At 62.0% G+C, this 14,376-nt stretch overlaps 2 protein-coding genes across 8 annotated transcripts in view; both read right to left on the bottom strand.

Annotated features, from left to right (window-relative positions):
* Positions 1-473: 473 nt before the first annotated feature.
* LOC121339563 (oxysterol binding protein) lies at positions 474-6,280 on the bottom strand. 2 transcript variants are annotated; one of them, XM_041411454.1, is made up of 14 exons: positions 6,170-6,280; positions 4,784-4,992; positions 3,977-4,224; positions 3,706-3,904; positions 3,303-3,408; positions 3,169-3,223; positions 2,938-3,069; positions 2,615-2,860; positions 2,414-2,534; positions 2,228-2,331; positions 2,043-2,138; positions 1,779-1,960; positions 1,474-1,694; positions 474-1,398 (listed from the first exon to the last, which is right to left on the bottom strand). In XM_041411454.1, the coding sequence occupies exons 2-14, from the start codon at positions 4,977-4,979 to the stop codon at positions 1,256-1,258; spliced, it is 2,049 nt and encodes a 682-aa protein (XP_041267388.1). In that variant the 5' UTR covers positions 4,980-4,992; positions 6,170-6,280; the 3' UTR covers positions 474-1,255. The 2 variants fall into 2 exon arrangements, with proteins under 2 accessions (XP_041267388.1, XP_041267379.1); XM_041411445.1 differs by having other exon boundaries at positions 474-1,694.
* A 765-nt stretch (positions 6,281-7,045) lies between these two features.
* Positions 7,046-14,376, bottom strand: part of PATL1 (PAT1 homolog 1, processing body mRNA decay factor) — a 7,480-nt gene continuing 149 nt past the window's right edge. Inside the window, exons 2-19 of one of the 6 annotated variants that reach the window (XM_041412185.1) lie at positions 13,946-14,057; positions 13,651-13,862; positions 13,494-13,571; positions 12,752-12,946; positions 12,570-12,671; positions 12,308-12,397; positions 11,961-12,172; positions 11,799-11,888; positions 11,486-11,669; positions 10,385-10,508; positions 10,199-10,296; positions 10,059-10,118; positions 9,510-9,658; positions 9,025-9,184; positions 8,717-8,866; positions 8,232-8,323; positions 7,944-8,093; positions 7,046-7,764 (exon numbers count right to left, since the gene is read on the bottom strand). In XM_041412185.1, the coding sequence (XP_041268119.1) occupies positions 7,743-7,764; positions 7,944-8,093; positions 8,232-8,323; positions 8,717-8,866; positions 9,025-9,184; positions 9,510-9,658; positions 10,059-10,118; positions 10,199-10,296; positions 10,385-10,508; positions 11,486-11,669; positions 11,799-11,888; positions 11,961-12,172; positions 12,308-12,397; positions 12,570-12,671; positions 12,752-12,946; positions 13,494-13,571; positions 13,651-13,862; positions 13,946-14,057 (2,280 nt within the window). In that variant the 3' untranslated portion in view covers positions 7,046-7,742. Of the gene's footprint in view, positions 7,765-7,943; positions 8,094-8,231; positions 8,324-8,716; positions 8,867-9,024; positions 9,185-9,509; positions 9,659-9,780; positions 9,841-10,058; positions 10,119-10,198; positions 10,297-10,384; positions 10,509-11,485; positions 11,670-11,798; positions 11,889-11,960; positions 12,173-12,307; positions 12,398-12,569; positions 12,672-12,751; positions 12,947-13,493; positions 13,572-13,650; positions 13,863-13,945; positions 14,058-14,376 lie in introns of all 6 variants that reach the window. The other 5 variants (XM_041412195.1, XM_041412203.1, XM_041412210.1 and 2 more) reach the window with 5 other exon arrangements.

Genomic DNA, 14,376 nt, shown 5'->3' with positions numbered 1-14,376 from the left:
GCTGGCCAATCAGAGGCCACGTAACATGGGGGTGGGGAGGGCATGGGGGCACCTGTGTCACTCGCAGGGGGTCCCCACGATCCCTGGGGACATCCCCGCCCTTGGAAGTGCCCCCAGGGGGTCCCAGGGCCACTCGGGACCTCCCTCCTTGGATGTTCCCCCCAGCCCAGGTGACCCCCTGGGCCAAAATGGATCCCTGGGAAGGCAAGGGTCCCCCCAAAGTCACCCAGGGTATCCCCAGCACCCCAAATCCAGTGGGGAACACAGCGGGACACAGGAGACACCCCTCAATCCCCACGACCAGGGCAGCAGAACCTGGGGAGTGGAGGTGGCTCCTGGAGAATCCCATGACTGGGATCCAAGTCCCTGTTTGGGTGCTGCCACCCAGATCCCTACAGGAGCAGGGGGTCCCCCCAAAATCAGTCACAGGGAGGGGCTGGACCCTCCCCCTATCCCACAGAGCAGGCACAGGGTTGGGGCATTCACAGATTTTAATTTAGTTCTTTTTCTGGAGACAAAAAGAAAAAAAACAACCCAAAAAAAAAGGAAAAATAAAATAAAAAGGCATCAAACGCCCCCAATTTCAGATTCGGGGGTGCAGAGACTCCCCCCACGGTGCATCTCCCCACCCCTGTAGTGTCTGGGGGTGCAGGGGTCCCACTGCACCCTGGAGAGATCCCCCCAAAACCCAGGCCCTCCCCCTGCCCTAAGCCTACAGGGAAGGCACCTCATGGGGGGTCCCCACGCGTGGGGGCCACCCCGGGGAGGGCGGGGACCCCCCAAACTGGGGGCTGTGGGGGAGAAGGGGACCCCGATTGCTCTCTACATATATATAATATACACCTATAGAACAGGCTGGGGGGGAGTCTGGCCCCCCCGGACCCCCAAAAGCACCCGAACTCCTGGGGGCGAAGGGGAACGGGAATAAAAGGGGAGGGGGGGAGACCAAGGCCAGCCTCGGGCTCGCCCCGCTGCGCCTTCCCTGGGGCCCCCCACCCCAGGGGCGGCCGTGCCCCCCACCCCAGGGTGCCGAGGAGGTGGGTGGGACAAACGGACCCCCCCCCTGCTCCAGCACGGATTTGAGGGGGGCTGTGTTGGCTCCTGCTCCCCAAGGTCAGTTTGGGTGGGCTAAGGCAAAGCCCGGCCGGCGCTCACGGCGAGGCACGGGGACACACGGTTAAGACAGACGGATGGACAGGGGGGGTCCTGGCCTTCATCCCTCCCCCCTCGCCGCTCCTCCTCCTCCTCGCCGGGCTCAGAAAATATCCGGGCACAAGCTCCAGTCCTGCTTCTCCTTGCTCTCCCAGTAGCCCCCCTTGTAGACGTGCGCCAGCTCCTGCGTCACCGGGTCCTTCTTCCGCTCGAACCACAGCGGTTTGTAGGGATCGTAGGGCGTCCCTGGGGGGCACAGCGGGGTGAGGGCCCGGGGGGGACACCGAGGGGGGACACCCCCGTCTGACAGCCGTGCCTTACCGTCCTCGGTGGCGCGGGCGGCCTCGGCCTCGCGGCGCTTGCGGGAGAGCCGCTGCTTCTCCTCCAGCCGCTGCTTCTCCACGTTGGCCTCGTCCCACCTCCCGTTCTCCATCAGGCGCTGGTCCGGGCGCCGCCGGCTGTCCGTGGGGGCCGTGCCGCTCTCCGGCGCGTTCAGGGTCAGCGCCAGCTCCGAGAAGTAGTACATGTTCTCTGCGTACTTCCTACGGCACGGCGAGGAACGGGGCTCAGCGCCAGCCCCGCAGCCCGGCTCCCGAGGACGCCTCATTCCCGTTTTCCCCACTCACGGGAGCGGGTTCCGCTTCCACAGCAGCACCCGGCTGTCCTCGGCCTCGTGGGCTCGCGGCCGCGCCTCGGCTCCGTTGTCCCCCGTTCCCAGCTGGACCTTGTAGCAATCCATCTTCTCGTCCCACGTGCCCATCAGGGCAAAATGCACCTTTCCCGAGGGGTCCATCACCTCCCCGGTCACCTGGTGGGAGAGGGGACAGCTTGGATCAGGACACACTGCGGTCATGAGCAGCCCGGTGTGTCCCGTGGCTCCGTGTCCCTACCTTCCTCGCCACATCCCGGGAGAAGTAGCTGTAAGGGACGAACTTGAGGATGCACTTGTCCCCTGTCTTATGGTTGACAATCTCGATCTCACCTGACTGTGGAGGGGAGAGGAGAGTCAGACCCACCCATGCCCCATTCCCCAGGGATCCACGCTTCCATACACCTCCCATCCAGGACTTCCCACCTGGTCTATCCAGAGCTTCCCCACGATGATGTTGTGCACGGTGGTCGTCACCTTTTTCCACGTGTAGTGATTGCCGGAGGAGTGGAAGACGCAGTGGATGGTGCCTGAGGGAGGGAGATCGTGCTGGGAACCACGCCCGGAGCCTCGGGTGGTCCCGAAACTCCCACACATTCCCGGGGTGCTCACCCAGAGGCATGATGGAGAGGTATTTCCCTCGGAATTTGCTGGTGATTTTGATTTCCTGGCGCAGCGTCCAGCCGTTCTTGGAGTCGGCGTGGTGGGCGGCGGCCGGCGGGTGGTGGCTCACCTGGACACGGGATTGGGGACAGCTCAGTGCCGGCCATCCCGACAGCCCGGGAAAGGCTGGGAGAGAGGAGCCGGCAGCACCTGCTCGCAGAGGGAGCGGTATCCGTTCTCCTCCAGGCGATCCAGCTCGAAGGTTTCCCCCAGGAGCGGGTTGAAGGGTTTGCTGGTGCGGAAGACGGTGGTGGAGTAGGAGGACACGGTGAAAGCGGCCACGTAGCACAGCTGCTCCAGGGAGCTCTCGCACCGCGCCGCCCGATCCAGGAGCTCGTGGTATTCCAGGTCCTCCGTCAGCCGCTGCAGCATGGACAGCGGCTCGTTGAAATTCACCTGGAAGGGGGAACGGGTCAAAAAAAAGGGGGTTCCGGGGTTCCCCGTGCCCCCCCACCGGCTGCATCCGCGCTCACTGGCATGGGAATCTTGGACAGCTCCTTCCCAATGCAGTTCTTCATGATGCTCCAGAGGTTGAGGCTGTAGTTGGGTTTGTAGGGAATGCGGGTTCTCTTCTCCTTCTTGGTGTCCTCAACCTGGTGTTTGTACTAGGGAGAGGGGAGACAAAGGCTCTTATATCCCTGTGACCCCACAAAACGCTTCCATGGGAATTTGGGCATCCCCAAGCCGTAAAACCCCCATCCCACCTGCTCATCCAGGCTGATGTCACTGCTGGTGCCGCTGATGTTGCTCCCAGTTCTCCTGGGAAGGGGGGAAAGACGGTGAACATTCCCGAGCAGGGCAGAGCAGCGAGGGGACTCCCCTCTCCCCCAAAACTCACTTGTGGCCCATGATGTCGGGCATGGGGAAGATCTCCGGGGCGTCAAAGAACTCGTTGTTGTCGTCATCCTCGTCACTCAGGTCGCCTTTGGCAGGGCAGCACAGATCTGGGAAAAGGGAGAGGGCTGGTGAGGAAGGAACACCATTCCCAGTTTCCCACTGAAGGCTCCCCTGTCACCATCAGCAAGGCGAGGGGGTCACACCCCACCCCAGCTCTGAGGGGTGTCGGATGAGGCTCAGAGGAGGCAGTTTGGACCCTGCTGGGGATGCCAGAATCACTCGGCTACACAGATGAGATGGGACACATCCTTTGGGATCAGCACCGTGAGAGAAGCTGAGCCTGGCTCAGAAAATCCCAGGAAGTATCTGGGAGACACCTGGGCACAGCACTTGTCCCTCCCCACCTTTGCCAGAGGCTCCGGTGCCGGACGTGCCGGCGGGGAGCACCGTGGCCCCCCGGAAAGCCCTTTCCAGGTGGTTGTGCTGCTTGGCCAGCTGCTCCAGCGTCTCCTCCAGCCGGATCCGCTGATCCCGCTCCTGCTGCAGCGACTTCTGCCACTTCTTCCCGTGCGTTTGTGCCAGGAGCATGAAATCCCGGCAGGCCTGCGGGGAAACAGCGCTCAGCACGGAAGCGGGGGCTTTTCCCGCTGCGGAACCCTCGGGATGGGGACTCACGTTGATCATGGCGTTGGAGGTGATGCGGAAGAGCGTGGCCCGCTCGTTGACCTGCTTGATCTTGTCCGTGCTCTCCGGAGGGAGCCGCAGGGCCTCGAGCTCGCTGAGGGAGCGCTGCAGGGCCGTGCCGTGCTTGGCGATCAGGTCGTTGCAGGTGCTCAGGTCCTCCACTTTGCTGGATAAAATCCGCAGGGTGTTCTGCAGCTCCGTCTTGTCCGTCTGCGAAACCGACTCGTCGCCGGAGTCGTCTGCGGGCGGGAAGGGACGGGGAGTGTGGGATTGTCGTGTCACACCTGGAGCTGGTGGTGGGGCTGCCAGGAAGGGCACGGGGGGATCCCCGAACCCCTGAGGGCTCCCAAACACTCATGGTCCATCTCTGTGCATGCCAGGCTGTTTGGGTCACACGTGCGTGGACACGGCCATCCCCTTCCAAACCGTCTTGCTGGAGATGCTGGGATGCTGCCCAGGGCACTGGGATCCTGCCCTGGGGTCACTAGGATCATACTTGGGGGCACTGGGATCCTGTGCCCTGTGGGGCTGGGATTCTTCTCTCTGGGCATTGGGATCCTGCCCTCAACCCTGTGAGGCACTGGGATTCTGCCCTGGGAACACTGGGATCCTGTGGAACACTAATATCCTGCCATGAGTCCTCCAAGCACCGGGATCCTGCCCTGGGATTCTTGCCACCTGTGGGGCTCTGGGAACCTGGCGCTGGGATCCCACTCTGAGAACAGTGATCCTGCCCTGGCCGCTGAGATTTCACCCTGAATGCACCGTGACCCTGCCATGGATCCAGGAATTCCGTACCTGACTCCTCCAGCATCTTGACAGCCTTGGCCTTGGCGAGCTCGAGGGCGGTGACCCAGCGCTGCCGCTCCACCTCGGAGCTGGCCTTGAGGTGGTAGGTCTGGGCTCCGCCGTTGGAGATGATGAAATTGCAGGAATCCTCCACGGTGATGTTGGCCGTGGCCAAGTTGATGGTGCCGCGGCACGTGTGGCCCATCTCCGCCTTGGATCTGCACGGGAAGGCCGCGGTGAGGGAAGGACAGGGCGGGGATCCCCGGGAGGAGGCCACAATGAGGGAAGGACAGGGCTGGCATCCCTGGGACAAGGTGGCAGCGAGGGAAGGACAGGGCTGGCATCCCTGGGACAAGGTGGCAGCGAGGGAAGGACAGGGCTGGCATCCCTGGGACAAGGTGGCAGTGAGGGAAGGACAGGGCTGGCATCCCTGGGACAAGGTGGCAGCGAGGGAAGGACAGGGCTGGCATCCCCGGGACAAGGTGGCAGCGAGGGAAGGACAGGGCCGGGATCCCCGGGATGAGCCCTCGGGGGCTGCGCAGGGGGCTCGGCATTCCCAGCCCGGCAGGCAGGGCTATTAATAGGGAGCGCTTGCTGGCGCCGGAGCAGGGCCAAGCCTGGGGGTGTCGCTTTGGGGGGACAAATTCACAGCCCCCAGGAGTGGCCTCAGGGATCTTGGAGCCTCAGGGATCCGGTGCTTCCCGGATCCTGGCACGGGCTGGGACGAGGGTGAAGTCAAAGAGAGGCCGCGCCAGGCTGGCACTCCCTTTCCACGTCAGCGGGTGACAGAGGTGACATCCAGCCGGGACACCCCCAGCCCGGTGCCCCCCCGTTGCCGGCGCTGACACCGGAGCCGGCAGCTGCCGGAGGCTCCGGTTCCCCATCAATAATGGAGCGACAAGGCCCCCCCGGCCAGGCTCAGGTGTCCCCGCGGGTGGCAACACACGAGGCCACCGGGAAGAGCTGCCGGGAGGGACAGCGGGATCCGGGAGCTGCGGGAGGCTGAGGGGGCTGCGGACCCCCGCCCCAAATACCCACGGGGACAGGGATGCGACAATCCCGGGGACAGACAGGTGACAACCACGGGGACGGGGATGTGACGGCCGCCCCCCTTTCCTCCCGGCACAGAGGGGCGGCGGGGAGTGGGCTAGCGACCCCCTCCCCCGCCACGAGCAGCGCCGGTGACCGGGAGGCGACATTCCCCGCGACACGGAGGTGACAACGGCGGGGACAGGGAGGTGACAGCCGCCCTCCTTCCCAGCTGGCGGCGGGGCACGGAGCGCTGCCCCGCTCGGCGCGGGGGGCCCACACGCGCTTCCCTCCCGCCGCGGGGGCTCAGCCCGGCGCCAAGGTCACGGGGGGCCGGGGGGCGGCGGGGCGGGTCCCGGTGCGTACCGGTAGTAGCTGAGCAGCCCATTGCTGAGCACGAACCAGCGCCGCTGGTATCCCTTGATGTAGTTGGTCCATTTGAAGAGCCAACCCTCGCGGGCCGAGCCGGGACGCACCTCCGCCATCGCCGCCGCCGCCGCCACCGCCCCGCCGCGTTGCCGTCACTCGCCCCGCCCACGTCCGCGCCCCATTGGCGGCCGGGACGCCGGCGAGGCGGTTCGCGCGTTGCGATTGGCCGAGGGCGGACTCCTCGGCCGTCAATCAGGCAGGGAGCCAATGGACGGTGGGAGCGGCGCGCCGCGCGTGCTGACGCCGAGCGGTGAGTCACCCACCAGTGATTGGCGGAGGGGCGGAGGCTCCGCACCAGGCGCACTGCCATTGGCTGAGGCGTAACCACGCCCCCTGCCCGCTGCCCATGGAGGCACTCCCGGGGGTCGCGGGTTCGAGACCCCCGAGGGGACAGAGCGGGGACATGGCAGGGGGTGGCACGGCCAGAGAAGGAGAGACCAGGCTGGCAGCCGTATACAATTCATCTTTATTTACAATACCCTATAAAAATGTAAATTTAGAAACTTTATTCTCATTAACCAGAACGAAAAACTGGGAGGGATGGGGAAGGAAAAAAACAAACAAACAAAAAAAATTACTGCAAGCAAATGAAATTAAGAAAGAAAGCAAAAAAGAGGGGAAAAAAAAAGAAAAGAAAAAAAAAAACAAAACAAAAAAGCAATAAAATAAAATAAATGAACTTTCCACTTGATCTGTCAGAGAAAAAAAGACAGGGAAAGGGCTGGGAGCAGAGTGGGGGCTGGTTAATGCCAGAAGGAATTCCAGGGTGTAAAATCCCTACATGTGCAAATCTCTTGGTTTTTTTTTTTTTAAAAAAAAAAAAAAAAAAAAAAAAAAAAAAAAAAAAAAAAAGAGTAAAATTTATCCCCCAACCACCACCACCACCTTCCCGAGGAGCAGCACAGCTGAAGCCACCCGGATCTGATCCGGAGGGGACAGAGACCCGGCTGTGCCCCCCCACCCCGGAGCTGCTGGGCTGACCCCGGGGGGAGGGAAGGAGCCGAATTTTGGGAAGACGAGGCGAGTGTGCGAAACAAGTGTGGTGTGAAGTGTGGGGAAGGGCAGGAAGCGGAGCTCAGTGCTTGTGGGAAGGGCTGGAAAAGGAGCAGGGAAGGAGCGGAGAACCCCTGGCCGTGGATGTGGAGCGAGGGGCTCCCCGCTCCCCGGGATCCTCCGTAGTGTGTGTGTGTGTGTGTGTGTGTGTGTGTGTGTGTGTGTGTGTGTGTGTTTGGGGGGGAAGCAGCAGCTTTTTGGGGTGCAGAGGGAGCCGTGGGGAAATTGGGAGCAGCAGGGAAAGGCAGCACTTTGTGGGAGAGGGGGGAGCAGCCAAACATTCCCCTCTTCCTGCTGATCCAGGGATCGGGGGGCAGATGCGCTCCACGTGCCAGGCTGGGCGTCAGGGGAACCGTGTGGGGTGAACCGTGTGCCCTCCATCCTTCCTTCCTTCCTTCCTTCCTTCCTTCCATCCTTCCTCTGGAACATTCCAGTGGTGGCGAGGAGCCACGGAGATCTATCGGATCCCCTGCACTAAGCTGGAACCAGGGAACATCAGTGGTGGGATCAGAGGGAGGCAGCAATTCCCCTCTCCCCAAGCTGCTTGTCCCCACTCCAGTCCTTCTCCAGCTGCACCCCCACCTCTGGCTTCCCCCTTCTTCCAGTCCCCTGGTGGCACAGGGCCTTATTCCCGTGGGAAAAGAGGGCTGGCACTCACTGCAATTTCGTCTCCAGCAGGTTCAGCTTCTGCTGGTCAACGTAGCGAGAGAAGAGGGAGATCAGGTTGGAGGGGATGGACACGGGCTTTGCCAGGGCTCCCTGAGGGATCCGCAGGAGCTCCCGGGTCGCCATCAGCATCAGCTCCGTCCTGCCGGAAAAACGGGAGCAGGCAGCAGTGAGAGGTGTGGGGCTTCCAGGAGCCTGGAGGCTGCCTTTTCCACCCCAAGGGGCTGGGAATGTGGTGACGTTCCGGGCAGGAGCATCCCAGCCCGGGACAGGGACTTACCATTGGTTGTCCTGCATCAGCTCTGCGTTCGTGTCCGAGCTCTGCAATTCCTCCCCTCGGCTCAGGACCAGGTACAGCAGGGACAGACCAAACTGTGGGGACACACAGGGGATCAGTCACCTCCAAGCATTCCTTGAGAGAACCGGAGAGCCCCCAACACTTCCCAACCCTCCTGGAATGCTGGCACGAGCAGGAGGATCCCTGGCTGCCTTTGCAGGAGGAGGAGGAAGTAAAGACCACAGACCACTCCCAGCCCAGGAGGGATTTACTGCAGCAACATTCCCACCCCAAATTCCAGGACTGGAGCATGGAGCACAGCGGGACAGACCCAGAAGCTGCTGCCAGGCTGAGGTAGAGCCCGGGGCCACCTCACACCGTTAATTAATGTGCCAGACACCCTGGTTAATTAGCGAGGGGAACACCCCAGTGCTGAGAGGCTGCTGGAGCAATTCCCAAGGCTGGGAAGGGGTGGGAATGAGGAGCACCTTGTTTTGGAGCACAGCAGTGAGGTGCAGGTTGGTGGGAGCGGCGGCGCTCTGAGGTAGGTTCGTGAGCTGCTGCACAAGGCTGGTGACTGTTCCCAAGGGAAGGTGGTAAAGGACGTGGGAAAAGGGCCTCAAGAGGCAGGGAAGCACCTGTGGAGAAAGGAACACAGTTGGGAGCTCCTCACCTTTCCCTGTGCCTGGTTGGAATTGCAAACAGCTTCTCCCACACAGCCAGTCTGAACCTCCGGCACCCTCCCAGGAAAGGCAGGAACTGCCACACGGAGCCCTCCCAGCCTCTGGAACCTCACCTCATCCTGAGCATCCTTCTTGATGAGGAAGGGCAGGTTCCTGGCTGTGGCCATGAGCACGTCAGCCGCTTGCTCTGGAGCCAGGAAGGGAAGGATCCGGGCCACCAGGCGCTTTCCTTTCCGGATGCACATGATCTGCATGAAGTGGTCATCGCTCGGCCTGAGGAGAGAGGGAGAAAGGTGTCAACCCTCACTTGGGAGCATCCCAGGGTTATCCCATGGCTGGATCTGCCCCAGCAGCAGGTGGAAAACACACCCATGCCTGAAAAAACATCCCTGAGGTGGGAAAAACTACACAGGAATGACATCCCTAATCTAATCCTCAACTCTGCCAGAGGGAGGGCAGGGAAGTCGTAACTTTGTAACCACGGTGAGGGTAAAATGGCTAAAAAAAGATTACTTCAGCCCGCTGCAAGAGTCAAACAGATCCATGGAAAATTGGTTTTAGTGGTCCCAGAGTGCTGGAGCTCCCAAATCCCACTCACCTGTCCTGCCCAGGTGCCTTCCCCCTCAGATTGTCGTACATGTCACAGATCTTCTGCTTCCTCTCTCCCATCAGGGCTGGCCGCTCCCCTTCCAGGCTCAGGAGGTAGCGGCGCTCGTAGTCCTCCACGTCCAGGAGGAGGCTGTACGTCTGCAGGAAGCATGGACCACTCAGGGAACCGTGGAATTGGGTTGGGTTGGCCCAACCATTTTATCCCACTTTTTATCCCCTCATGGACCTCTGAGGGTCAGGACGATCCGCATTAAACTCACCTTCTCGATGGTGACGAGTGTCTGTCGCCTCTTATCCCGAACCTGCTTCTCCTTCGTCTCCTGCCAGGGAGGGAAGAGGGAATCAGGGCTGTGGGAAGCAGCCACAGGGCTGTTGGAAGGGAGGAAGGCCAGGAACTCACATCATCCTCGCTGCGGGATGTCACCACGGCGTCGATCATCTTCCGGGTCACTCAGGGAACCATGGAATGGGTTGGGTTGGCCCACTTTTTATCCCCTCATGGACCTCTGAGGGTCAGGATGATCCGCATTAAACTCACCTTCTCGATGGTGACGAGTGTCTGTCGCCTCTTATCCCGAACCTGCTTCTCCTTCGTCTCCTGCCAGGGAGGGAAGAGGGAATCAGGGCTGTGGGAAGCAGCCACAGGGCTGTTGGAAGGGAGGAAGGCCAGGAACTCACATCATCCTCGCTGCGGGATGTCACCACGGCGTCGATCATCTTCCGGGGGTTGTTGACACTGGAGACGGTGAGCTTTCCCAGCGAGCCCTCAAACTGCACTGCAGGGAGCAGGGAGCAGGGAAGCCGAGGGATGAGTCCCCTCAATCCCTGGATGAAAGGAGCCCTGGGGCTGGTGGAGGGCTTTACCTGGCTTGTAGGTGTGCTCCAGCTTGGCCACCTGAGGGGTGATGAGTTTAGTGCGCTCCTTCTTTGGACCGTCACCGTGCACTTCCTCGGCTGCTGCCAACTTCTCCAGCTTCTGGAAGTAATTCTGAGGCAGGGAGAGGAAATGTTGAGTGCCTTCTCCCAAAAAACCATTGGCAATCTCCCTGTCCTCAGCTCCATCATCTTCTCAACATCATCATTTAAGCCACAGCTGAGTCCATCCTCCTCTCCCATCCCTCAGGATATCAGAGATCGAGGCTCCTCCTCAGCCCTCTCTCAGGACAAGGACAAATCCGCTCTCCTTGTGGGGTTCCCAGTCCTTCCCAGCACATCCCACTTAGCCTGCCTTGCTCCATTGGCACCATGCCAGGGCCTCCCCACCCCATCCACCCCGTTTCGCAATGGCAGAGCTCTGCTGACTCACATCCTGCACCAGTTCCTCTTCTCTGCTGGGACCAGCTCACCCACAGATCCCCAAAAAACCCTGCCAGCTCAGGAGAGGAGCCATAGCTCTCCCACCCCATTCAGTCTCCCAGTGTCCATCCCAGACAATTCCCTCTCTCTCTGGGGATCCTCAAACAGTCCACCTTGCTCCATCTGCTCCATGTCTGGCTTTTCCCAGCACTGTCTGACATTCCCTATTCCTGAACTGGAAAAAAAGCAGGAGCAATCCCTCCCTATCCATCTTCTCCACTGCACTCCTTAGATTCCCACAAGGTTCACCACTACCATTCCCAGTCAGACCAAAGTCAGCCTTTCCCTGACAAGGATCTTTCTTAAGTTTTCCATTTAGCATCTCCCTTGTCTCATTCCAGGGGTTTTATCCTGGCTCTGTCACACTTCTGATGGAGAGGAGCTCTCCTATTATCCCAGACCTATGAAACTAGTGTACCCCAACATCTCCTCACTCCTGGAAATCTCACCCAAGAAGAAGGAGTCAGCTCTTCCCAGGGATGTTGATCCCACCCTGTCCCTCTGCCTTCCTTTCCAGGGAGGAAAACAACCCACCGCACTTCTCCCTGGATTGACCTCCCCTTCCCACCCAATATCCATGGACAGGGGAAAGATGCTGCTCCCGAGTACCTGATAATAATAATCATCCAGGTAGGGATCAGTGCTCTGCAGCTGCATCATCTGGATCTTGGACACCCAGTCCTTTTCCCGCTGCAGCATGAGGTTGGCGTAGGGATCCTTACGGATCTGCTCCTGATGGCTGCTCCGGTGGCCCCCTCGGTCCCCCCCGGAGCCGTTGAGGCTCCGGTGCTGGCTGGCAGGAGAAGAAGGGCACCCGTGAGCACACCGGAGCTACAGGAAGGGACAGAGAGGGGGGACAGGTGACCCCGGAAGCAGGACACGTCCCCGTGCCGCGCGGCCCCGTCCCTGTCCCCGCACTCACTTCCGGTTCTGCTGCTGCCGCTGGTGCAGGAGCCGGCGGTGCTGGGGGTGCAGGTGGGTCGTGTCCGGCCGGAACATCTGGGGCTGCGGCCTGGGGAGAGCGGGAACGGTCGGGGGGGGACGCAGGGAGCGCGTGGGACGCGGGGACAGGGACAGCACCGACCTCAGGTTCTGCAGGTGGGATCCGGGGCCCGGAGGGTGCGGCAGCTGCGAGGGGGGCGGGGCGGGGGGAGCCCCGAAAAAGGCACGGAACCCTCCGGCCGGGGACATCATCTGCCCAACTCTGCCCTGGAGCAGCTTGGGATTCACCGAGGGCAGCGGGCTCCCCACCAGCCCGGACACCCGGGCAAACTGGCTGGGGGACATTCGGCCGGCCTGGAGGGGCAGAGAGGACACCGGGAGTCAGCCAGGCGGGAAAAGGATCTGGGATGGCCAGCAAGAGCCACGGAGCGCCAGGTCCCGGAGCCACGCAGAGAGAAAGGTGGGATGAAGCACAGGAAGGAGCTTTACCTGGGCTCCTCCGAGCAGCTGGGCTCTCTGCAGGTGTGTGAGAACCGGAGAGACGCTGTGGGGGAACGGGTGGCCCAGGAGGGAGGAATTCTGGGGAAAGAGTTGGGAAAAGGGACCCCAGTCACAGACCAGAACTGGCAGATGGGACAAACCCCAGGAAGGCCAAGCTCCATGGGGTGGGGACGAGACACAGGAATACAGGGAGGTTTTGGGGAGGCCGGTCATCAATCCCCAAAAAGACGGAGGAGGCAAAGCTGGATACCGGAACATTGCAGAGCTGGTTGGGGGACATCCTCTCTCCATAGGGAGCGGGATAACGCTGCTGCATGGTAGCTCGGATGTGGACAGGCTTGGGACACAGGATCTGCGAGGAGGCAAGCGGCACAGTCACTCCCCCTGGGAAGCAGCTTGCACCCTTGGGAGCAGCGGGAAGCGAGGAGATACCTGCTGGTTGAAGTTTGGGACGGCGGCCTGTTTTGGGGGGGTGCCGATGGGAATGGCCCGCACCGGGGGGCTCCCGATGATGGGGGAGGAGGAGCGCCGGGGCAGCGCCCGCTCCGATGGATCCCGCTCCTCGTCCCGAGCCTGCGGAGGCCTCTGGGGCAGGGCATAATCCAGCACGGACACTGATGGCATCTCCTGCAGCAGAACGGGAGGGACACCCCCCTGGAGCCACAGGCTGTGTCCCCCCTTCCTCCTGCCAGCTCTCCACCTCCCCCTGCGCTTCCCTGGGATCTCCAGGCGAGGCTGGGCATTCCCAGAGCACGTGTGACTGCCAAGAGCGTCCCGTTTGGGATAACAGGGCGTGGGGCAGGAGTTCTGGGTCACCTCCCAGCCCGGCAGAGCCAGGAGAGGGTTGGACACGCAGCACTTCAAAGCCTGACTCTTAATGAAACCACAACACAACACAAAAATCCTCTGCCTCCAGGCATCAACATTCCCAAATCCAGCTGGGAGCCCTGAAATCCCTCAGAGAACACCAGGCATCCCAAAACAGCAAAACTCCATCATCCCAGCCCTCCAGGGTCCGAGGGGGGACAGAAGGTGACAGCTGTGAGGGTCCCCCACAAGCCACAGCCGCAGCGGAGGGAAGCAGGCCACCCCACTATCCCAGGAACAGTCTATCCCACCCAGCTGGCTGCCACAGGCATTTGGGATCAGCAGGGAAGGGCCCCCAGCACCCTACCTGAGCGAGGAGCGGCCCCCGGATGCGCCGCAGCACGGCCGAACTGTCCCAGATGCTGGAATTCAGCCCTCCAGGCTGCTGCAGAGCACAGGGGGAGTCAGGAGGGCGCTGCGGGACCCATCCCCGCGCCCCCCCGGATCCCCCAGCCCGCTCCCACCTGCGGGGGACCCCTGGTGTGCACGGCCTGCATGATGGCCGGGTCCTCCAGCTCGCTGTCGATGACGAGGCGCGTGAGCCGCTCGGCCAGCGCGTCCTCGGGATCGCCCAGAACGTCCCCGTCGTTCCCAACGGGACCGTCCGGCTCCCGGCTCGAGCCGGCCTTGTCCTCCAGCTCCGCCAGCCGCTCGTGGGCCTCCTGCCAGTCATCATCTGCGAGGGGGCACAGGGTGAGGGACGCGGGCCGGGGCCGTCTGCGGGTCAGGGAGGTCTGGGGGTGACACTCAGGGTCTCACCGACGGCCCCGGCCCCGAAGGTGTCGTCGTTGAACTGGTCGATGTCTTCATCCTCCTCCCCCAGGGCCTGGAAAGCATCTTCATCCTCGTCCAGCGGGCAGTCCTCCAGGGACTGGGACAGCCGGGAATGGGGTCAGCCCCACTGGACCTCCCTGACGACCCCTCAGCCCATTATACCCATAGAACACACCCCCCACCCGGCGATGCCCCCCCAGCCCCATTATCCACCCCAGGAAATCCCCCCAACCCATCATTCCTATGCAGTGCCTCCCCCAAGCCATCCCATCTGCCCAGTGACCCCTCCAGACCTACAGAGCGACCCCTCCCGCTATGCGCTCCCCCAGCCCGTCACAGGCCCCCAGTGCCCCCCAGACTCCCTCTGCCACCCGGAGCCCCCTCCCAGCCCCTCAGCGCCCGCCCTCCCCAAACAG

The sequence above is a fragment of the Onychostruthus taczanowskii genome, unplaced genomic scaffold, assembly GCF_017590055.1.
Source record: "Onychostruthus taczanowskii isolate IOZ18803 unplaced genomic scaffold, ASM1759005v1 scaffold101, whole genome shotgun sequence".
NCBI classification, from domain to species: Eukaryota; Metazoa; Chordata; class Aves; order Passeriformes; family Passeridae; genus Onychostruthus; species Onychostruthus taczanowskii.
This window is presented reverse-complemented; position numbering and strand designations above follow the sequence as displayed.

Coding starts and splice junctions, on each gene's coding strand:
- LOC121339563 (XM_041411445.1), bottom strand. CDS start 4,979: ATGGGCCACACGTGCCGCGGCACCATCAACTTGGCCACGGCCAACATC. Junction 3,409..3,705: donor CACCGGAGCCTCTGGCAAAG/GTGGGGAGGGAC, acceptor CCCTTTTCCCAG/ATCTGTGCTGCCCTGCCAAA. Junction 1,695..1,778: donor TGGAAGCGGAACCCGCTCCC/GTGAGTGGGGAA, acceptor GCCGTGCCGTAG/GAAGTACGCAGAGAACATGT.